This window comes from Colletotrichum graminicola (genome assembly GCF_000149035.1).
Source record: "Colletotrichum graminicola M1.001 genomic scaffold supercont1.19, whole genome shotgun sequence".
Taxonomy (NCBI): Eukaryota; Fungi; Ascomycota; class Sordariomycetes; order Glomerellales; family Glomerellaceae; genus Colletotrichum; species Colletotrichum graminicola.
Window position 1 is genome coordinate 367212 of NW_007361023.1, and position 23947 is coordinate 391158.

The window sequence follows — 23947 nt, forward strand, 5'->3', positions numbered from 1 at the left end:
CTCCCAGCCTATTCATCATCCCTACTAAGGCCCTCCACTAAAGTCAACGCACCCCACCTCCTTTCAAAGGTTCAAGTCTGGACCTAAGCTCCAGGATTGCCATGCAATGGGCAGCGTAACCTTGGAAATCCTAGCGGATCTGGGGTATGAGATCCATCAATGGGTTTTCGATATCGATCCTTTTCGAGACTATGATAAACCGTTGTTTCGAACTATCGGCGAGCGATGCTTCGCGATTCAAACGGGTTATTTACGTATCCCTCCTCGACTCGGCTTCTTGTCACCTGGGCCCAGTCGCCTCCAAGGGGCAGAAAGCTACTTTTTTTGCAAAATTGGTCATCTTTTCCTTTACACTATACTTACCTCTCGGTATTTTTCGTATTTTCAGTGAACCTGGCACTTTTTTACGACGAGTGGCGTTTTTGCCTCCAGTTTTGTTTGTCATCGCCTGGTTTCTGATATGTACGTTAAGTCATCATTTATCCATTGCTTTCAACTATCGCTAACGTCTTCTTACAGAATCGCTATTTTGCAAGAGATTATTGGCGAAACGACGGGCCTCCCCAAGGTCGCCAACGCCTGGCAAAGATCTTGATGGGGATTTGCAAAACGCGAGATATTAATACACGACGTAATGCCTTTGACGCGACCCCGCGATTCCGCCAACTCTCAACTCTGGCCGACGATAACATCTGCATCCACCCCAGCCCGCTTGTCCCGTCAGCAGCAGGCAGGCAGGCTTGTTCATGGCTGATGGCCGTCTACTTATACAGATTTACACAACAGGTAAGAACAGGTCCGAGGTCTGACGGGCTCGGCTGGAGTCCTTGCTGCCGAAAGTGACTGTTGATTTAGTTGGAAGCTGCGATGCTGGACCATTGGTTGAAGACAGTACGCCTACCTGTTATCAAGAGCTCCAAAATTTGGCCTTGCAGTCTAGTTCGATGAGCTCCAAAGTCAATTTGAAGTTAGAATTCGAAGACTATCAAGATTTATAGACGCAATCTGGGCAAGTTTGACTTTTCTACTGCTTCAAGCCCGACGGCCTCCGGCATAAAAGTGTTTTTCTCTTCTTTGGCATTAGTTTGCTGATGGACCAAGCTTCGACAATGTTGGAGATCGTAGAAAGTAACAGGATATAAAAGACAATATCGTTTTCGAAATTCTAACCAAAGATGAATTCAATCAGAACGGATCTTGTTATCTACCTTCCGTTCAGTCCGCATAAACCTTATTCCGCAGAAACTATCTTGTCACAAAGTCTCCAACAGAACCCCGCTGATTATGTCGGAATATCATCCAGGAACGGTTTCATATGCAGGAGGCCGTAAATACTGATAACGAGTGTAAGCCCGTGGCCGTATGACCAAGAAGCCATTGGTGTCTGCCAGAACTCTGCTGACTGGAAGAAGGTGAGTTAAGCCTCGATGTTGGCAGAACTCATGGGAATCTGAGAGCATTTAGCCAACCGGAGATGTCCCAATGGAGATAATTAGGGTTTCTGGAAGACCCCGAGTGAGATATGATCGATACGCTTCGTTTTTCTACTGTTAACTCCCGATGACCACAGTCGGCTGTTGAAGTTGCCTCCAATGACCGTGATAGCCATAGCCTGGGAGATTTTTGTAATCGTCATGACAATGAACCCGAGAGAGGTATAAAATCCCTGGACATATCTCCGTATGAGCGTATTCATTTTCGCTACCAAGAACCATTTTTTGATCCAAGAACACTTCCGAGAAACATCCATTAATACCATAAATCTAATTCCCAGAGATACTCTCAAAGAGAAATAATAGAAACAGAAATCATGTCTCCTCAATCAACCCTTTATCTCACTCATCATGTTTTCCTTACGGCGAAGTTGCCCCAAGCAGACGACTTTAGTGTTGAGAACGAGGAGGCTTTGCTTCAGTGTCTTTGTGATTCTCTCACCAAGTTTCGCGAGCTTGTGCCGAAAGAGATGAAAAACATCGTTGAAATAGCTGCCAAGATGATGTATGATATGGCCGACGTTCATCAGCCTCTGGGCGACACTATTGCTGTTGATGAGGGCAAATTACTCAACATCCTACATAAGATATCACAAACAGGTATGTCTTGTCTTCCGATCTCAGAGAAATTCGCTAAGGTCACACAAGGACATGCCATTCCCATTCCCCTCAACATCAGGGCTCAGAATGCTGGAGTTCTAGTTACCAAGGTCAACGACTCGGTTCATTTTGAGGCGTTTGAGCTATCTCCGACCAACGAGGCCGTGATCACGACTAAAGGTCGTCTTCGTCGAACCTTCCCTGGAGTCGGGTCTGTCATCGACCTGGATAAGTTCAACGAGGCAGGTTTTAAGGAGACCCTAGCTGCAACTCTGGCAAAGATGAGCGCTCAGCCTGCCGTAGCGACTCAACCGCGCGTGAAGAAAGCAGGGCGATTCCACGACGAGAGTCGCGACACCGCCAGCCCGAAGATGGTTACTGAGCTTCTATATTCCTTCTTACAGGCTTCTGGAAAGTCTCTCGAAGCAGAAAGACTTTCGAAGAACACTCGTGAAGAAGTGAACTGGGCTGATTGTCTTCTCCCGTGGCGCCGTTCTCCGACATGGCTTCTTGTTCGCGTTTGCCTGCAGTTGATGTTCGGTCGATTGGCTGTCGAAGCAGGCCGCCCCGAAGATAACCTTTACAAGACATTCATGGCTTTCATGATGGCTCAAGCTCTCAGTCTTGGGTTACATCATGAACTCGACTCGGATTTGATTCTTTCAATGGTCGCAAAACTTTCTAGACGCCTTCTAAAGCTTACAACCGAGCCCGCATCTGCAGCAGTTGGTCATGTCCGCCAGATCATGTGCCGGGCGAACGAAACTTTGTCAAAGCGGTGGTCCGATATTCAATCCAGAGACGCCCCTGGGTTCAGTGGTGAGCTGGAAAGTCTCAAGACGGTGGACTTTGAAAAGGACTCCGTCATGCACCTTCCCGATCTTGACAACTTTCTGGCATCATTTGCCAACCGAGATATCAAGAAATCAGGTTCTGACTTTCGTCCCTCATGGGAGACGCCAACATACAGTCCATGCAATCTGCCATCAGATGTGAAAATACCCGACGAGGAACACTTAACTTTACACCTGGCAAGCTTCGAGACCTGGGTCGACAAAAATTTACAAACATGGTTTACAGAACAACCCGAAAGAGAGTTAGAAAACGTGGTCTATTCGACGCGCAAAATTCTCGAAAGCTACCACGACGCGGCCAGTTTGTTCTACAATGGCAATCCGGAATTGACGTCCATCATGCTGCTGACAATCTTGGACCTCTGGATTGTCTGTGACAAAGCCGCGATACTTTTACACCCAATGCTCAAGGATTACGACCCCAAGATCCCAGTGCGTCTCTTTCAGAATCTTCTGCTTCCGGAAAAGTGTCATATGGAAAGGTTGCATGCTGCCGAGCAGTATCTCGCAGATCGCGTTGGCAATTGCAAGTCGAGGAGTTGGGCTCCAAACATCTACACAACCTTTGGGACTTCCACATGTTTCTCTGCTCGTTATTTTGATCAATCTTCTGAACACATGATTCTCAGAGATAAGATCGAAGAGGAAGCCCGACAAGATCGGGAAGCAAAGAAACTGGAACTCACCAGATTGAAAAGGGAGTACGATGACCTAATGAAGAGATGGAGAGACAGTTCCTGCGATTATTATGAAGGTGTCAACAGGTGGGGACACACCTATACTCGGCACGACAGGTCTTGCACGCGGTGTCTGCTTCACAACCGTGCCGACAGAATGAAAATAGAAATTCACGAGTGGCCGCTTCCGAGGAACTCTACCGAGATAAAGTCAACCGTTTTCGAGCTTTTATTGCCAAAGGCGTTCGGGAACTGGCGCGAAGTCAGTGTCTATTTTCTGTTTACCGTCCTCAAAGCCAATTTTGTTTCACCACAGAAGCCCCGTGCAAAATATTCGTTGAAACGCTACGACGGCCTCTCTCGCTATTTCAGCGAAACGGTAAACCGGCAATACATTGGGCTCCTGTCACAAGACAAGCCTCATATGAAGACGCATCGCAAAACAGTTTCGGTTGCAACAGCCACTGAGATCGAAGTCTGCCTTGATAATGGGTTGAATTACGCGTACTTTATTGAGCACCGGATGTTTCTCACTTCTTTTGAATTCGGACATGTTATACCAGAAGCCTGCATGTATCGCCTGTCAACACATTCAAAAGCACTCCAGCCGTATATTTTCCGTCCGTCATCTAAGCCCAGCGGCCCTACACCAAATACCGTCATAGCCACCGTCCAGAAATGCCCGGATGATATGCCCGTTGAGGAATATAGAGCCCTAGCTTCAATTCCTCTCGGGTATAGGCTTCAATGGAAAAACATCCTCATTCAAATATTCTCTCCTTCTGTAGATTTCAGGAAGAGGGATACGGCTCTTGTAATTCAGCAGTGCGCTTATCAAGCTGGACCACCAAGCGACTGCGCAATTCGAAGCGCTCACAAAATTTGCCAAGAAGAAGGCTTTGCATCGAGGATGTTGGAAGGCCTTTTCGAAGCCATTCAACGATTTGAAGAGAATTGGCAGTCTTTGGCTGCCTTGGGGACTTTCGCCGCTTTATCCCGGCGTCTGCTTTCACTCACACCTTGCTCTGAGACTCAAAAAGAGTGCCTCCGTTTCTTGTCCAGGGCCAGAAAAGTCTTGTTTCATTGGGCGCAGACTTTGAAATGCAGGGCCCAAGGGTCACTTGACGATAAAGAGAAGCTGGAGTTTCATCGCAGGGCTCTAGAAGCTTTTCTAATGTGTGCAGACACGTTCAACGTCGAAGAAGCTTACCAAAAAGCCGTCTTCCTGGATGACTCAACGATCTCAGTCTTCATGCAGTGCTCTATTGGGATCCATGAGGGGTCTCAAACTCTCCTGGCATCTCTTGAGACGCCTGTTCGACACCTTTATTCTCGTTGGCAGAGAACTTCACACATGCATTGTGGTTTCTTGGCCGGAAAGATTCTGGCTGAGGGCAGCTCTGCCCTTGACGACACAATTACCGCGTCGTGGTCTGTCTATGAACCCAGCCGAAGGTGGAAGATACATTCGCATACACACCATTCATGGCTAACAAGCATTACCGCTTCGAAAACACCCATGATGGTGAGTTTCAATCTTATCACAGGAGAGCTTCTAGTTGCCGGTGCTCCATTGGATCATCTGCCGCATCGGTATCTCACACATGACTCATATCGATACTTATTTGGCCGCTTTTCTCTTGAAATCATGCCGACCCCGGTCCCAGGAATGCAATACTCCTCCAAAAGACGGCATGCGGAGTACGATGTTCACTTGGGTCTGGGCCATGATTCCAGCAATTCCGAAGGAGATCTTTTAGTACAGGCCTCAAAAGGCGACTCGGATTATGAATTGATTCCTAAGCGATGCCTAAAAGGAAATTTACCAACGAGATTTGTTGACGAATACGTTCACTGGTGGGACTACAAGATGAAGTGTGTCGAGTTCCGTGACATCACTACTCCATGGAAGCACACGTCGCCGCACTGGAGACTTTCTAAAAACCCATCTGGATCCAGCTGGGAGCTTATGCGTGATGATTCTTCCACCTTGGTTAATATCCGTAGCCAGTCGGCAAAGCTCATATCGGCAATTTTTCAGCCGCTCGAGGATCCCTTCTGGCTGCACATCATTTACAGGAAATCGGAAGCATCGGTCACGGTAGAACTTCCTCGAGCTCAACTTGAATTCATTCACACTCCTGGCCACCCGTCAATCCACCCGAGACAATTTCGCGGTATGGTGGTTGACTCAGATCAATCTGTTGGAGCACTGATAGGCTTGAAAGACAAACTGGTCTTGAAATCAGACCAATCTGACCATCCTTGGACTCCTACATGTCGCAAGGTACTTGTGCTACAGGGCAAAGTATCCTTTGCAAAGGCAGACGGCCACGTCAATGTCCACATCGCAAGGGGTGCTTCAAGAGTGCACGCCTACCAAGTAGACCGCAGACTCGCCAAGCTCCTAAGCAACAATGACTTGCAGAGTAATCTTTTCCTCTGCTATCTGCATGCTCTTACGTCCTTCGTAATTCCGGATCCTCTTACGAAACGGACAGGTACAGAACAAGCATTGTCTATACTGAACTCAGCATCAGTCAGATCGTTTTCACTCTTGACGCCGGGGAATGTGGCGCTTCTTAACCATATAGCCCAGCTTACGCCTAGTAGAGGTTACTACCCTGCCAACGAGCGAGTCATGCAGACGGTTGTCTGGTCGTCAAAGTTGAACTTTCTAGCTCAACATGGCTTCTTCTATGAGCGAGTTAAATCAATCTTTGAACAGGACAAAAAGTCTAGGTTCTTTCACCCGGACTTATACATCCAACCACCGACAATGGACACAATGGAATTGGATCTCCTGAAAAGACACATGATTCGTTCGTCAACTTTTCGAGTGTCTGGATTCGGAGCCGAGAGCTACAGCCTGGATCATGATACTCAATATACTGCAAGAGATCGGAATGAGTCCTTGCAAAGGTCGCGTTCTTTCGCGATTGCCCGACTAGCTCTATCCGCCGAAGAGCCTTTTCTTGTGGAGCCCTTACCCGCGAACATGGCTTCACATCTGTGGGAACTTTTGACCAACGGTTCTCCGATCCTCGGTCCTCATTGCACTCTCCCTATCGATCTCATTGCCTACCACGCTGGATTGCTTTTAGAATTCCCCGAGTTCATAACCACTCATTGGATTGGGCTACAGAGAAATTTGAGAACCTCGGTCAACAAGTACCAATCTGCGATTTGGCTAGCGACACTAGCTTTTGCAAAAAAGCCAGACATGGCTGTGCTCCAGGTATTAGCCTTGTTCCGAACGGCCAAGGACGTTGCTAGCGTTTCACCGCCACCAGCAGGAGACAAGTTCAACTTGAGGAGAGGAACCGACTTCATAGAAACGAAAATTCGTCAATGTCTCGAGAACGCCTATATGCCTTTTACCGAACGCTTGGAGATCGATTTAAAGAGGTTTCAATGGGAGACGTATTGGTCTTTTTATGAAAGACGGAAAGATTTGTTTGAAACGAAGAGGGCTTCGGCGGTGACTAGTCTCCTCAATGTTCTTGAGGCCCAGTGGCCCTGCAGCACACCGAATATACCACTTACACATACCGACGCGTCTTTGTGGCACCAGTATATCATCGTTGACAAGATAGTACCCGAAACCGAAAACGTATTGACAGAGTGGTATAATAACCTTCAGTTCCAGAAATATATCGAACAGATCACTCGTCAAATACCATCTCACATTGCAACTCAATACCACCCGAAGACCTTATTGACGACAATTGAGCCGACATATTCGCACAGACCACGATTTATTAGTGAGGACGACATGTTCAGGCACTCTCCACCGCCTCTAATCGCTCATGAGACTTGGATTCTTGGCTTTGAATCATTTCATAAACGTCAGAAACAAGACTATCAGTTGCCTGATTTGCTCTCCAGCCTTTCCACGAAAGCTTCGGGACAATATCAAGAGGAATATATTGAAGACCTGACGTCAAGCTTGACTTCTTTGCAGAAACGGCAGGTTACGGACGACTCCAAAAGCCTATCGCAAGATTATACGGAGCAAAAGCTGGCGGAATATTTACAAACTTGGAAGACACACACAGAGAAACTCCAGAGCCTCATTATAAGCGCTGTTCTCGACCTACAGGCAACTGACTCCGTTGAAATTTTCGCCGATATTTACGACCTCTATCAACGGCCGAGACTCTCCGCTTCTTGTCTTTTGCAAAGACTGAACCACATCCATCGAAATGTGACACCGGCTGCATGGTCTGAATGCTTGATCCAGTTTGGCACGGCGATAACCCAACTACAACGCGCGGAACGGATGATGGCCTCGCTGGGTGATACGGCGGCTCTGATAAATGAGCTACAGAATCCAGGGCATACCAACTGGTTGCCCAAAGAGTTTCCAGACACGCTGCTCTTGGAGATAGAGAGCGGTATTATGGTACGCGAGGTTCAAGAGAGCATCGCCGACAAAATGAGGAGTCCGCCCGGTAACGAAAATGTCGTCATGCAGCTAAATATGGGGGAAGGGAAATCGTCGGTCATCGTACAAATGGTCGTGGCAGCCATTGCCGACGGATCTAATCTTGTTCGAGTCATTGTTGCGAAGCCCCAGTCGAAACAGATGTTTCAGATGATGGTGTCTAAACTAGGGGGTCTGCTCGACAGGCGCATATACCATATGCCGTTCTCCAGAGCAGTCAAGATTGGCCCGTCCGAAGCGGAAGACATTTATGCAATCTTGAAAGACTGCATGGATTCAAAAGGAGTTCTTTTGGTTCAGCCAGAACACCTACTCTCTTTTCAGCTGATGGGCATTGAGACAGCCACCACAAAGAAAGAAGTGAGTGCTTCTCTGGTGAGGACAAAAGACTTCCTTGACCGTGTGTCTCGCGATATTGTAGACGAGAGCGATGAGAACTTCAGTACCAAGTTTGAGCTCGTGTATACGATGGGAACACAACGGCCGGTTGAGCATAGCCCCGATCGGTGGATTTGCATACACCAAGTCCTCAACGTTGTGAGGAAATTCCTCCCAGAGATTCAGAACAACGACCCCAGCTCAGTGGAGATCGCCACAGGACACGATGGCTGTTTTCCGAGAACACGAATATTGCGGGAAAGCGCCAAACGCATGCTTCTCGAACTTTTGGCTCGCCATCTCAGCAAGGTGGGCACAAAAGGGCTTCCTATGGCTTCCCAGCCATCGGCGATACAGCAAGCTGTATACACCTATGTATCCAAGTTTGATCTTTCTCATTCCGAAATCGACGCGGTCGAGAGTTCAAACTTGTGGACTGCCTCAACCAAAAACACACTATTACTGTTACGAGGCCTCATTGCATGCCAGATCATCAGTTTTGTTTTCTGTCAGAAACGATGGAGGGTCGACTACGGACCACACTACAATCGGGTCCCTAGCACGCGGCTCGCTGTTCCCTACCGAGCCAAGGACAATCCAAGTGCCCGATCTGAGTTCAGCCATCCGGACGTTATCATCACTCTGACTTCATTAAGTTATTACTATGGAGGGCTAGACAACTACGAGATACTCCTCAGCTTCGAACACCTTATGCTCTCAGACCAAGCCGACACAGAGTACCGAGTTTGGGTACAAGATAGCGATCACCTACCCGTCACTTTCCAGCAGCTGTCGGGTATCAACCTAGAGGATCTGCAGCAGCGCGAAGAGCAAGTGTTTCCATGCTTCCGCTATTCCAAGGCCACAATTGACTATTTCCTCGAACACATTGTGTTTCCCAAGGAGATGAAAGAGTTTCCGCATAAACTTTCGGCTTCGGGATGGGACATTGGAGCGCGGAAAGGAAACGCAACGACAGGTTTCAGTGGCACGAACGACTCACGAGCTTTCCTCCCACTGAGCGTCAAGCAACTTGATCTTCCAGACCAAAAGCCAACTAATGCGCTTGTTCTGGAGTACCTGCTTCAGAAGGAGAACTCGGTGGTTTTGATGCCTGTGGTTAGAAGCGACACCAAGTCGGACGCCGAGATTCTGTTGGAAAAGGTCGTTCGGCTGAACCCGCCAGCCCGTGTAATTCTCGATGTCGGAGCTCAAATTCTCGAGCTTGACAATCTTGGAGTTGCGAAAAAGTGGCTACAGATGATTGACGACAGGGAAAAGACGCAAGCCGTCATCTTCTGCGATGAAAACGATCACATCCGCGTTGTCGACCGCAGAGACCGGATCGAGAGCTTGCACACGTCTCCTTTCGCCAACCAGACCGATGTTTGCCTGGTATTCTTGGATGAGGCGCACACAAGGGGAACAGACCTCAAACTGCCCGAGAATTACCGCGCAGCCGTGACACTTGGGGCCAACTTGACCAAAGACAGATTGGTACAGGGTAAGTTCACCAACGTTCTTGTCTTGGTGATATCTTGCTGAAACCTCGCAGCTTGCATGCGGATGCGGAAACTCGGAAAGGGCCAGTCTGTGGTTTTCTGTGTCCCGGACGAGATTCGGAGGAAGATTGAAGCGCGAAAACAGGATTCGCACACCCCAATAACTGTGGCTTGCATTTTAGAGTGGTCCATCTCTGAGACTTTCGCGGATCTCGAGCGAGGCATATGGTTGTGGGCGAATCAAGGCCGCCGATACCAGCGCAACAACGCTCTCTGGAACGAGGCTCGTACTGATGGGAAAACTGAGCTTAGCGGTGAACATGCGGATAAGTTTCTTGAAGAAGAAGCGCAAAGGATCGAGAAGAGGTACTCACCACGCAACCGGTTCGACGGTTCTGAATTCAGCTCGGACGCCGAACACCACGTCGACGATATCACCAAGAGGCTACTCCAGTTTGGCGGTCTCAACCCAGAGTCAACGACGTTTCGTGAAGAGCAGGAGCGGGAGTTGTCTCCAGAGGTCGAACAGGAACGTCAAGTAGAGAGGCCTCCTGCCGCAACCCCTGCCACACACAACATCCATCCTGATGTCCGAACATTTATCTCTCAAGGCTTTTACCCGCCACAGTCTACAGCCTTTCTCGCCGCCTTTCGAGCGCTTTCTGATACCAGCGCTGCGAAATATTACGACGTGGCCAAGTTCAATCCCGGTCTGCTGGTTACGCAGGACTTCGCGCGTACCATTGTCCCATTGGGCAAAGATTACACTGCCGACCTGTTTCAGCGAAACGTCCAATGGATATTGGCGAGTTCAACGAGTTCTGGGACTATAAAAACAGCAATTATTATTAGTCCCTACGAAGCGCAAGAGCTCCTACCCGATATACAGAACTCCCATTGCGTTTCGCTCCATCTCTACGCTCCTCGTCCGAATATAGGGTACCGCGCTCTCGACACCTTGGACCTTTATACAACGCCAAGGCAGTCTCTGAACAGAGTTCTTCCAGACCTGTTCTTGACCGAGCTGAATCTGTTCTCGGGCCAGCTCTATATGAAGTCAACGAAGGAGTACCTAAACATTTGTGGCTACTTGGGCTTGAGATTTCCGGATCAAGAGAGCTCCGGATCAGACGGTCTTAGTTATTCTGCGAATCTTCCTTCCTCTGAAGCTGCAAGTTTGCATCAGTTTATGCGGATTCTTTTAACCAAGATACGAAGAAACTGTCAGTCAATAGACAAGACGCATCTGGGGAGAATTTTGGAGTATAGGGCGCTCGAAGCCTCGGATTTTGTAAGTAATTAGAATCTTTAATGACCGATTGTTCGCGTTTTCAAATTACCTAAAGATTGTGTTCTACATCTCGCGTTAGTAGTCAAACCTGTGATGACATGGTTCTCGAGGTAGCTGACTCCATCCTGGGGATTAGTCGAGAGAGCGTGTGCGGCAAGCTTCCTACGGAGCTTTGTCCTACCAACGCACGTATCAATATGTGGTTAGCGTTTTAAGCTATCGGGATTATATTCTATTGGCTTTATTTTATCTCTTTTCGATCTTCGGCCTATTTTGCTCCTGGCTCCTCATAATCGCGATATCGATGGCCAACCCTCGCACTCAGGCCACCAACTTTGAGCAATCGGTCAGCTTCCCCAAGTTATTTCCCATGATACTCATCTTCCCCATTCTGACCGATGGATTAGTTGGGCCGTCCGACGTAGTAAAAGTAATATAGCACTTACGCTAGCTTGAATGCAGAGTTCCACTGTGTCTGGCTGGCCCCAAATCTTTTCCAGATATGCTTAGTCGCTTTATCATTACCGAGCGCAACATCGCTGCCCAAGGAGGTCGGTGTCGTCTCCTCTAGCGTTTCCGGGTAGAAAACGGTGCTATCCAGCTCCTCCGGGGTCGAGTCGAAAGACAGCTCCTGTAAGCTCCGTCCCGCACTATGGGCCCCGACAAGGGCCACAAGATCCGTAGCAGAGAATCCTTTCTTCTTGAAGGCGGTGATCTGGGTAGCTGCGTCTGAATCTTGTGTGGGCAGCACGCCCTCGGTGCTGGGTACGGATGAATCCTTTCGCCCAACGAGGAAGTAGATTTTGGGACCACCACAGGCTGCAACGCCGAAAGCTAGCTTCTCCGTCAATGAAACTTGCGCAAATCTCTCGTTGTAGATGGCTGTAGTCCCTCTACTTACCTGCTGCCGCTTGTATCATGTCGGCGGTGCTGACATTGTATGCAGCGGCTTTTTCACCCAATATGTCGCAAATCGGTTGCATCTGCATGTTTTCCTCTCTATCAAAGCACTCGTTGGCTAGTATCAACGACCCGTCGCATGATCCAGGGAAACAGTCATGGAATGCGGCACGAATTGCCTGTCTCGCCTCACTGGGACAGCCTGCAAAGGAACCTTTCAGGTCAGCTGCAATCTCGGTCCAGACCGGGGGGCAGGATCGTGCATGTGCATTGCAGATCGTGGTGACTGATAGAGAGGCTGCCAGGAAAGAAGTGCATCTCCGAGAGAATTGCATTATGTAGATGATAACGACGGTAATGAGGTGAACTGGAACTAGATGTCAAGAATTGGGGGAAAGGAGAACTGGAATGGCTTGACTGAAAAGAAGACTGTATAAAGGTTCCAGTTCAAGAGATTTAGAAGAGCTCCGAAACCATTCCAGGTATTTCGGAAATAGCTTCTTCAAATAAGCAATGTAGGCGGAAGGGCTCATGTTTCTTAGCGCCATCTCTATCTGTGCTAGAACACGTACTTGTGCGACCAACTCACAAATCGAGAGCTTAGGATGGTTTAGAACCATACTGTATTCAGAACTGTCACCGTAACTATCCGCCAGGGATGGCTTATGACACTCGGACAGAATTGTCAACTTGCGCACGGCTCTACCCGAAGTGAGCAAGCGGCGAGGGACGCCACCACCCCTCCAGCCTGCGCTGCCCTATTTTCTGATCGACAAGGCTAGAGGCGAAATATAAATAGCAACAGCTGTTGATACCTTGACACAGGAAAAGCTCGGAAGCCCCCCTGAATCATGTTATGATGTCCTCCCAATGATTATAGCTCGGCGCCGCGCCCCGTATGGCGCGTGCCGGATCACGATGGTCGGAACCTTGTCAGACTACTCGTCGTGTCCCACACATGTATTAAGAGTGCCAAGCCACCGTTGTTCTGCAGATGATGTTAAGTGAACCTCCTGAAACAAGTCTTTCGTATTCGAAAGCCACGAGAATATCAACCTTTTCAGCAAATTGACATGTAATAGTATGGAAGAGGGACACCCAGAACAAGCGATGTTCACGAATACTTCTACTCGGCACCGGTCCCCGTTATTTTGGATCTGCTGTCTCGATACGGGCAGCATCTAGAGAATTAATCCCTTTCTACTCTCGAAAATACATTTCGCAATGCCCACCCTTCGCTCCGCCCTCCGCAACCTGCCTGCAGCGCTGCTTGCACTCGCTGCAGCCTGTGAGGCACAGAACGTCGGAAAATGGGGCCCCATGGTCAAGTTTCCTGTAGTTCCCGTTGCTGTTGCCTTGGTTCCGGAGACGGGCAACTTGCTAGTCTGGTCCAGTGGTTGGCCGTAAGTCAAACCGTCTCCCTCTCTTATCGGATACGTTATGGTTACGTAGCTATACAAAGAGAATGCTGATGTCAAATATCCAATAGGAACCGCTGGACTACCGCCGGTAACGGAAAAACATACACGTCTCTATACAACGTTAATACCGGGAACATCAGCGACGCTATCGTTCAAGTGAGTAACCCGAGCGATAACCCATATACGGCGCTTTTACAGAGCTGGATGGGCTGCTGGGATGCGTATTGCCAGAAGAAAGCGGCCAAGTATTGACGCACTTTCATGGGACAGAACACCCAGCACGACATGTTTTGCCCAGGAACTTCTTTGGACGCAGATGGACGCATTATAGTTACCGGAGGTTCTAGCGCCGCAAAAACCAGCGTCCTTGACTTTAAGAAGGGCGAGTCCTCCCCGTGGACGCCGCTGTCCAACATGCAGATTTCGAGGGGGTACCAGTCGAGTTGTACAACGTAAGCAAACGCACTATTCGTGATTAGTCGGAAAGGTGCTAACAACGGCTTTTAATAGTTCGGAAGGGAAGATATTCGTCATCGGCGGCTCCTTTTCCGGAGCTGGCACACGAAATGGAGAGGTCTACGACCCCAAGGCTAACACTTGGACGAAGCTGGCTGGGTGCCCGGTCAAGCCGCTCGTCATGCAGAGAGGCATGTTCCCCGACAGCCACGCATGGTTATGGTCATGGAAGAACGGCTCTGTCCTTCAGGCAGGCCCTTCCAAGAAGATGAACTGGTACGATACTAAGGGCACTGGGTCAAACACGCCCGCCGGCCTGCGGGGCACCGACGAAGATTCCATGTGTGGCGTTTCCGTCATGTACGACGCGGTTGCAGGAAAGATCTTCACGTAAGCCACGGAAAATTCCAACCCACCCTTTGTTTCGTTTCGCCCGATCTGACCCATATCTCCAGCTACGGCGGTGGCAAGGGCTATACCGGCTACGATTCAACCAGCAACGCCCACATCTTGACACTTGGTGAGCCTGGGCAGGCTGTCCAGGTGCAGAAGCTTGCGAACGGCAAATACAACCGCGGCTTCGCCAATGCCGTAGTCATGCCCGACGGCAAGATCTGGGTCGTGGGCGGGATGCAAAAGATGTGGCTCTTCTCGGACACCACGCCCCAGCTCACCCCGGAGTTGTTCGACCCGGCGACGGGGAGCTTCACGCCCACGACTCCGCATACCGTCCCCCGCAACTACCACTCCACGGCACTCCTGATGGCGGATGCCACGATTTGGTCCGGCGGGGGCGGTCTCTGCGGCGCGAACTGCAAGGAGAACCATTTTGACGGGCAGTTTTGGTCGCCGCCGTACCTGTTCGAGGCCGACGGGGTCACCCCGGCCAAGCGTCCAGTCATCCAGAGCCTTTCGGACACGGCCGTGAGGGCGGGAGCCCCCATTACCATCACCATGCAGGATGCCGGTGCATACACGTTCAGCATGATTCGAGTCAGCGCAACCACGCACACAGTCAACACGGATCAGCGACGAATTCCGCTGGATGGACAGGACGGCGGAGATGGCAAGAGTTTCACGGTCAATGTTCCCAACGACTACGGTGTCGCGATCCCAGGGTACTATATGCTTTTTGCCATGAACGAAGCTGGAGTGCCTTGTGTGGCTCAGTTCTTCAAAGTTACTCTGTAAGAAAAGAGCAGTGTTGGGTGATGCAACGACCTAGACGATTCGGGATAGTAAACCTATTAGTTATCTGCTTAGTAGTACGAGATACCGTCTCATAAAAACAACTTGTATATTTGTGCAATTTCTCCATGTATTGCTTTTGCGGTCCTGGTAGTAATTGTGATGACGCATAGTACGTGCTTGTATCTGCGAGGCGCCAGTTGTGTTCGCGTGTCCTATTACCCCGTTATCAGTTACAAGCATGTCATTACAGTGGCCATGGCTACAATAATAGCCATGTAGAAAGATGCAATAACTGTCACTATCGTTTCTAGGCACATATGCGACATCTGCTATACTCCATATAAGGTTTCCATACATTTGTTATACATAGGCTTTCCGCATTGAGGTAATTTCAATTCCATCAAAAACCCCAAGGAGATGATCGCACAAGGTGCCGTGGCATAACACAAGCCTTCCTATCAGGGTATTTATCAAAGTATGGCTAAAATAAAACGAGGTTATTGTCATGACCCAGCTCCTCCAGTTCAACCAGCCCTTAACCTCTTATTGTTCAGTCTTCCAAGGGGACCGTGTTTCGGACGGCCTAGATACGATTCGCGGTCGTCCAGCGGGTGGCCGGAGCCGTCAAGTAGCGTTCGACTTCGACGACAGGCTTAGTGCCAAGAGTGGAGGAACTAGCCTGCGAATCGAAAGAGCGACGGTTGTCGGTTCGTTGAGCCATCACACGCTTCGTAGCCTTGGACGCGGGGGAGAGGGTGAAGGAGAAACGTCTGTTGGAGCTTTGGTGGCTCAGTCTATGTCAGCTGCGCCTCTTTTGTGTTTATTTTGAGGTTTTTGGCCTGGAAAACTCACTTGGGAGCCATTTTGTTGGTATAGTCAAATAATATTTTGGGGTTATGTGGTTTGTGGTGGGGGATTTTTGCTTGCTGGATATTTGTTGCGTTTGTCTTGTTTTTCTGCCATGGATTCTCTTCTTTGTCTGGAACGGGATTTCGGGTGGTTTATATACACCTCGAGGTCGAGGGCTCTTTTCCTTTTGGCGTATGATCGATGCTGAAGGCTTACAAACAGTGCAAAATAACGTCATACACGTCCGCAGCCACGCAGGTATTGCGACCATCATTACTTTACACGTAAGTGATGGTTTTAGACCCGAGCATCATCTTACTGAAGATCAAGTATCGCTATCGCCAATGGTATTCGCAGTTAGCTTTGTTCGTTCGCAGCCTCTGACATCTAATACATCCCGTGGCTTAGAGGTGTCATGCGCCACCTCGATGACGCCCATCCCTATGGGATTTTGGACTGTAGTGGTGGGAAACTCATATAGGTTAGAAGTCACTGTCTGCGGCGCAGTCCAATTGCAATGGCCAAAATCAGCCGGATCGGCGGACCCCGAACTGCTTGGGACCCTTCTTGCATCACCATGCAGGCCAAGTCTGCCCCAAATCCTACTATGATGGCTTCATTGACCGACGCGGTGATCACGTCGATCGCATCCTCACCTAGTAACTTGGAGAACTGACAAGAACTTTGCCTGCAAGATCACACTGCTTGCCTACTTGGGACTGTTCCGAGGCTTCCGGGGCCCACCCGGGCGTCCTCCGGGTCTAATCTGCTCCGGGGTCCTCCGCGACAGCTCCGCTGTATTGATTAGTAAGCAAAAAACTTTGCGTTCCGCTCTGCCGAATATGAATCTTGGGAAGGCCGAGAAACCTCGTCGGCATTGCAGAAAGACGCCATCAACCACCGACATGAACGCGAAAGACTCTTCAGCTGCCAAGGGCTCCAGCGTCCCGGTGCTACCGCCCAACGTCACTATCTTCTCTCCAGCGAAGCCTAGCACCGCTGAGGCTCTGCTGAACGGCCGCATCTTCACCCGACTTACGGCCAACGCCCAGGCCGAGCCCTTGAAGCTCGTAGCAGCGCTAAAGGACGCGTCTCGCCACGCGGTCGACGACACTTTCTGCTTCAGCCACGGCAACGTCGTGCTCATCTTCGACGCGGAAAGGGACGGCGTGGATGTGACTGATGCGCATCACGAGCACTTCCGTCAGGTCTGCCTGGCGCTGAAGGACGCAGACATCAGCCTCGATGTGGCTGGTTGCGTATTCGATTCCCCCAGTGCTTTGCAGGCAGGCTTTCAACTGGACACGCTGAGCTCAGGCTCAATTCTTGTTATTGACCTGATGGGAGGAGACGACCAAGACTCCGACGACGACGATGACGAGGCTGCCGCCGAGAAGCTCTTGATGAGTGGAGATTCGGGAGCGACGATGTCGTGAAATCCTGCGTTGTCAGGCCCGGATAACCTTCCTCATCATCTAACGTACTCTGTTGCTGAAGGCTCCAACGGAACGAGGGCGATAATCTATTCGCCAACTTTTATTAGGCTCCCAAGAGCCAAGACTTGACGATGTTAATCCACCATCATATCGAAATAACCCCACGAAAAGGTTATGGCTACTTTGAAAAAGAATCTCTATTAATTTAAAAAAAGACGAAGAAAAGTACTGGAGAATACCCACCCTTAAAACAGTGAAGGGGCGACCATTGCATCGTTTGACCATAGGCTCGGTACTCACTTTGCCGAGTCTTATAAGCGATTCTTTCCTCTTGGTAACATTCATTCGAGACTGAGATATCTCTTAGGCAGAGTCTACATGTAGTTATCCAATGGCATCCCACGCACTGGCTGAATATCATATAACCTTGTGAGAGGCGAGGCACTGCAGCTGCAATAGCCGGACCCAGCTCCAGTTGTCAAGGGTGGTTGTGATTTCATAGCTTAGATCTGGTCGACTCATTTTTACTCCATGTATATCATCACCGTGGACCTCTCCAACTAGTCAATGGCACGCACACTTTCGGCCGGATCTCTGCGAGATCATTAGGTCGTTTTAAATACAAATGTTCAATATGATTGGCGTGTCGATGCGGAATGAGATTCAGGTCATCGCATACGCATCCCAAAATCCGCATGTTCATTGGTCAGCAGTACTTATAGCCAAGTATGACCTTCTATAGATCGTTGAAAAAATGTCCCTGGCTAGCAAGTCTCACACAGACATGAGAGGAGGATTTGTGGCCTTGATGGTAGCTTTCACGCGGTGTTCTGCCCGCCGCCTAGGTCTTTCACGCGGCCTCGGCTTTTCTGGCCCGGCCCAAATCAGAATGGGTTTCAAAGCCAACAACTAGGGTTTGTATTGAAAACAGATGCAGTAAGAAGGGGGCGGCGTAGACGGACTGGCTTGCTTCTGGTAGGAAGCAGGCCTATCCAGATCTGAGAGTCCTCAGAGAAAGGGTACGGATTTATAGTCGACATACTCCCTTGTCGTTGGGATAAAAAAGTAAAAAAGAGAAAAAAAATAAAACAGAATCAAGCGCAAATGGCCAAGAATGCCGAGCTTGGCGAATCTGACCACTCGTATTGTTGGTCCATATGTATAGATGTTTTCTAGTTTGGTGCTGCCTTTTGGGCGACATCGGCTTCTTGATGTGCACCAGAGCCTCGATCCCGATACGACGGTAATGGCCGGACGGTACGCCGGGCACCTCTACCAAGCAATCGGTCTCAAAGCCACGTTTTGTTGTGTCATGCGAAACGGCATACAGACGTGTCCTCCGCACCAAGAGCTTGACAGAGACCAACGGCCGTGGCGTTCGGTGCGCAGCGGTCTGTCTCTAGGGGCACAAATCGCCGGGAGAGATTATCGTTCACGCCACAGCCGTTTAGGCTCCGCAAGACTCCGCATCCTGCTGTTTGGTCCAAGTCTACGTAGTATACATGCCATGGCGGCAAACCACGGCCTATTAGAACCGGGAGATGAGCGCCGCTGATCCTAACCTCAAGTTGATGGCTCCCGCTTGCTATGTAGGAAGGTCATTGGACGATGGTTTTCCCCACGCTGCCCTCTTCGTTTTACTCGTCTAGGTAGTCTGCTCCGCTGCTCGGCTCTCACACACCACAAGCCTGCCGAGACCGGTGTTTTTGTTCCTTCTTCTTCTTCTTCTTTTCTTCTTTTCTTCTCCGGCGCAGCATCAGGTTGTCAGAAGACAGACGGATCTCATCCCGCACTTGGCATGGATTGGTGGCCATCCAGCGGGGTCAACCCCCCCGGTCGAGATATCGGCCCTATCCATCATCAAGCCTCCCCATTCTCCCCATCCGTCCCCGTAGCGCCTGTATTTCCCCCTCCCACAAGTTTTGACGGGACAAACTGCGGGATCCCCTTGGGGAAGTCTGACACCTGAAAAGCTGGGGGGCTCCAGTCCCAGGAATCCCGCCTTCGGGGCTCTCCGACACTCCAGCTGTCCTACATACACGAGTTTGTGACCTGGGCAATGGGGCAATGGGGCAAAGGAGACTGATTCAGTCAGCCGTATGTCGTCCCCGGGATGCAGGGTGACGTTCCCCGTGGATACAAGCACGAGCTGGAGCCGCTCCGTGCCTTGTCACCTTGTCTATCCGTGTCCAGTCCCAAACTGGTTTGGTTTGGAATTCTCTCTCTGTCTCTGTCTCTTTTTATTTTTCTTTTCTTTTGCCCCTCTTCTCCAAGTCCCCAATTAACCCCGACCTACATCCCCCGTGGTGTTCCCCACGTCATCCTGATGCGGCCGAAGAAGCTCCATCGGAGGCGCGAATCCTCGATTGTCGTTGGTAGTCTACCTTGGCTCGGAGGTCGAAGGACGAGGAACTGCAGCCGACTGTGGGCTCTTCGATCCGTTATCCCGGCCTACACACAAATTCTTACTTCCCACGCGCGCGTGTTCGCACCGCAGTAGACTAGGATCTTACTCGATGGGCGGCGCATGGGGGGTTTACCCCAATTGGAATACTCCTGTTGAGAGGAGTCGGGGCATGATTAATCTTTTCCCCCTCCCCCCCCCCAGCGAGACCACGGGACTTGGCCGAAGAGCGCGCCGCCATCCTTTATAATTTTGGACCGTCCCGTCGTATGTGAAGCTTTTAAGAACTTATCTCTTGTCAATCCAGACGTCCTCTGAGCCGGTCCCCCTCACCCCCCCTCTACTCAGCCCACGCTCTCAGCCGTCGTCCTCTTCATTGTGACAAAGAGCAACCGCAAAGATGGCGGCAGCGAACGACGAGATGAGCATCACACAGGGTCTCGACACCAAGGGCGGCGATGTCGCCAACATCGAAGACCAGTCCCCTGCGGACCCCAACGCTCCGCGGACCATGAGCCCGGAGCGCCGCGTGGTTGTCGAGAAGAGCTTGAAGCGCAAGATTGACACGCGATGCTCGCTGTTCGTGCTCATCTACATCATGAGTATGTATTTTCTTTTCATCTGCTCGCTCGCGCCGTGGCCTCGCTAACACCAGGGGGGGGGGGGGGGCTCAGACTACCTCGACAGAAACAACATCGCGGCCGCCCGCCTTCGCGGTCTGCAAACCGACCTCAACCTGAACGATACCCAATACGCCACCTGCCTGAGCATTCTGTACGTCGGCTACATCCTCATGCAGGTCCCCTCCAACATGATCATCAACAAGATCTCGCGCCCCTCCTGGTACATCTCCGCTGCCATGGTGGTCTGGGGCCTCATCTCGACCCTGTCCGGCGTCACCACAAACTTCGGCGGCATGGTCGCCACGCGCTTCTTCCTGGGTTTCATCGAGGCCGCCTTTCTGCCCGGCGCCCTCCTCATCCTGTCCAAGTGGTACACCCGCCGCGAGCTCAGCACCCGCAACGCCATCCTCTTCTGCGGCAACCTCATCTCCAACGCCTTCTCCGCCCTGATCGGCGCCGGCGTCCTCTCCAACATGCAGGGCGTCCTCGGCCACGCTGCCTGGCGCTGGCTCTTCTGGATCGAGGGCGCCATCACCATGACCATCGCCATTTCCGCCGCCTTCATCCTCCCCGACCTGCCCACCAACTCCAAGGGCTTCACCGAGGAGGAGCTGTACGTTGCGCAGCTGCGCATGACGGAGGACGTCGGCGAGGCCGATGTCGACTCGCAAGAGATGGGCCCCATGGATGGGTTGTACATGGCCGTCAAGGACGTCAAGATCTACGTCATGATGATTACCTTTACGGCCTACGTCGTGGGTCTGTCGTTCAACGCCTTCTTCGTAAGTTTTGTTGCCGCCAGTCCTGGACATAATGATCAAAGATGCCTTTGCTAATATGACCTTCAGCCCACTCTCACCGGTACCCTCGGCTTCGATTACGTCCCGACTCTACTCATGAGCTCGCCTCCCTGGGCCTTTTCCTGCATTGTCTCCCTTATCAACGCCTGGCACGCCGACCGTCAGCAAGAGAGAGTAAGTTTGATCAAGCATTTCCGAATGGACGTGTCCAAGCAATGGTGCAGTTCTAATGTTTCCTCCCAGTTCTGGCACATCGTCGGCCCCATCTGCGTCGGTATGGTCGGTTTCGTCATCTCCATGTCGACCCTCAACGTAGCGGCCCGCTACGTCGCGCTCTTCCTCCAGGCCAGCTCGTACGCCGGCTTCATCGTCTTCTACTCCTGGATCTCCTCTTCCTTCCCCCGCCCGCCCGCCAAGCGCGCCGTCGCCATCGCCATGATCAACGCCTTCTCTCAGCTGGGTAACATCGCCGGGTCCTACGTCTGGGGCCTCAAGGACCACGGCTACCGCAAGAGCTACGGCATCGTCACTGCCATGTTCGGCGTCACTATCATCGGCTGCTACGTCTTCAAGGTCATCCTCGACAACCTCAACAAGAAGCTCGAGGCCGGCGAGCGCGCATGGGAGGTTCACGGCGACGTTGCCCACCAGACCGCCGAGGTCACTGACGGCGACGAGATTGCCGCTGCTCGCAAGATGGGCAAGGGCTTTAGGTACCTTGTCTGAGCCGTATGGATTATCGACATAATAGCTAGTAGGAGAATTCGTCGTCGTTTTGATACCCATGACAAAAGCATATATATAGCACATCTAAATAACATATCCATCGGAAGCACATGATAAAACCTCTGCAAGTTGCGAAATACGACCGCCATTACGTCGATAAATTGAACGAATGATATAATGCTTTGATCCTTCTTCGGGGTCACGGTTGCGGCCTACAAGTTTCCCATGATTGACGTGTCACACGATGCTCGGTATGGTCGTCATTAGCAAACGATTCTCTTGTTGGGGTGACCGTGTCGAGGGTTAGAAATCGGAGAGATATATCCCCAACGGAAAAAGAACAAGACTGCAAAGGAGCCAGGGAGAGAGCGGCCGGTTGACGAACCCTGCCTGAACAAATGTAACTTCGCCAGCCATGGGTTTTGGTTATCAAACGTCATGTCAACACCCCGGTCATAATCTCCCCGCCTTATTTACTTGACGAGACCGACCGACCGACTTTTCCACTCTTCACCCGGCCAATCCCCACGTTTTGAAGAGCCTGTCTTTTCTGTGGGACGGAATGCGGATGCTGGGGGGAAGATTCCGGAGCAGTTCTGGAGTTCCCGTCCGAGTTGTACTCGGAGTCTGACCGAGCGCGGGAAACTGGCCTGTCTTGACAAGGATCTAGACGTGCCTGGATGGGGTCTCTGCCCCGCATCCCGCCCCTCCTCTTCTTCAAAGTCTCTGGATGGGTTGCAGGTTCGGGTCAGATTCCCTGATTAACCGCCGCAGCCGTGGAGAATCTTCATCCATAACCGCGGAGCCCCAGACACGAACGCGGGAGCGGAACGGGAGCGCACAGGTTGTCTGTCTGTCAGACTTCTAATCATTCTCAGTTGTCCGCTTGACACGATTTCCCCTCCAACGCTTGCTTCTTGCTTGCTGAGCTGGGATTCAATGTCTGTTGTGTGTAGTCAATATCTCCTCAATACCCAGCAGAAACACCGAGGAATGTGATGCTGCTGCTGCTGTTGCTGTAAGCGCCTAAAGCCTGCACTTTTGATGAGAGTCGTGGTCTGGGGAGATTCTATATGAATCATGATCATTCACGACGTGTTCGTGGTTGGGTTAAATCTGCGGTGTTACGGTAAATAACACTACACCACCCCAGCGTCGACTGCATCGGAGCTTTTTCAAATCAAGCTTTCTTGCAGGTTCAAGGACACCCTCCCGCACCCCCAGGCTCTTGGCTCGAACTCGGTTTGTCATATTGTCCGTCTTGGCTCCCCTTCTAGCTGAACCTGTCAAGGTGACGAGATAGTCGGAGACATCCTGCATGCTGCACGGCGATTCTCCCGGTTGCCGAAACCACCCGGATCTACGACGAAATTTCCAATGCTGTAAAACTGACCGGCACACGGGGGCACGAAATCCAGACAACTCTTTGCGATCCTCGGCTATGGCAGCTGCAAATTGTCCGATAGGCTGATCATGCGGCTTACCACTTCGTCATTGATCATGGAGCCATATGGTGTAGACTCGGTCTCCTATTGCGACTGTGTCTTTGCTACGTCGAATTTCTTTCGAATGGTGAATGTTGAATGACACAATTGACCAATTGAAGCATCAAGTCGTTGAAAAGATCTGCAAATTGTTTTATTTCTCTTATTGTTCATATTGGAAGAACCTGAAAACACCAAGCCATGGAAGCAAAAGCCGACATCTGCCAATCAAAACCGGAATCTATCTTGACGGCACTGTGACATGCACAGGCAGGCCTAGAAGTCGTTCCGCGCCAGACAAAGATACATTGACAGAGGTTGCCGGCTCGCATGTAGGCGGTGACATGGCTGGCAGGGGCGGGGAGTGGCGAAGGGAATTGTGAGAAGACTGGGGCCGAGAGTCGACGCTGCAGAA

At 50.8% G+C, this 23947-nt stretch overlaps 6 protein-coding genes across 6 annotated transcripts; 4 read left to right on the top strand and 2 right to left on the bottom strand.

Annotated features, from left to right (window-relative positions):
- Positions 1-1810: 1810 nt before the first annotated feature.
- On the top strand, positions 1811-11321 carry GLRG_05588 (uncharacterized protein; the record flags this gene model as incomplete). The annotated part of the gene is made up of 3 exons (XM_008096273.1): positions 1811-9953; positions 10005-11242; positions 11298-11321. 3 exons carry the CDS (start codon positions 1811-1813, stop codon positions 11319-11321), a joined length of 9405 nt encoding a protein of 3134 aa, XP_008094464.1.
- A 242-nt stretch (positions 11322-11563) lies between these two features.
- Positions 11564-12477, bottom strand: GLRG_05589 (peroxidase; the record flags this gene model as incomplete). Its single annotated transcript, XM_008096274.1, has 3 exons — positions 11564-11633; positions 11689-12076; positions 12144-12477. The coding sequence occupies 3 exons, from the start codon at positions 12475-12477 to the stop codon at positions 11564-11566; spliced, it is 792 nt and encodes a 263-aa protein (XP_008094465.1).
- An 889-nt stretch (positions 12478-13366) lies between these two features.
- GLRG_05590 (kelch domain-containing protein) lies at positions 13367-15210 on the top strand (the record flags this gene model as incomplete). Its single annotated transcript, XM_008096275.1, has 5 exons — positions 13367-13545; positions 13632-13719; positions 13834-14015; positions 14074-14409; positions 14475-15210. 5 exons carry the CDS (start codon positions 13367-13369, stop codon positions 15208-15210), a joined length of 1521 nt encoding a protein of 506 aa, XP_008094466.1.
- A 583-nt stretch (positions 15211-15793) lies between these two features.
- Positions 15794-16073, bottom strand: GLRG_05591 (uncharacterized protein; the record flags this gene model as incomplete). Its single annotated transcript, XM_008096276.1, has 2 exons — positions 15794-15980; positions 16063-16073. 2 exons carry the CDS (start codon positions 16071-16073, stop codon positions 15794-15796), a joined length of 198 nt encoding a protein of 65 aa, XP_008094467.1.
- An 891-nt stretch (positions 16074-16964) lies between these two features.
- GLRG_05592 (uncharacterized protein) lies at positions 16965-17495 on the top strand (the record flags this gene model as incomplete). The annotated part of the gene is made up of 1 exon (XM_008096277.1): positions 16965-17495. One exon carries the CDS (start codon positions 16965-16967, stop codon positions 17493-17495), a length of 531 nt encoding a protein of 176 aa, XP_008094468.1.
- A 2804-nt stretch (positions 17496-20299) lies between these two features.
- Positions 20300-22048, top strand: GLRG_05593 (major facilitator superfamily transporter; the record flags this gene model as incomplete). Its single annotated transcript, XM_008096278.1, has 4 exons — positions 20300-20501; positions 20574-21304; positions 21371-21496; positions 21566-22048. 4 exons carry the CDS (start codon positions 20300-20302, stop codon positions 22046-22048), a joined length of 1542 nt encoding a protein of 513 aa, XP_008094469.1.
- Between the last annotated feature and the right edge of the window lie 1899 nt (positions 22049-23947).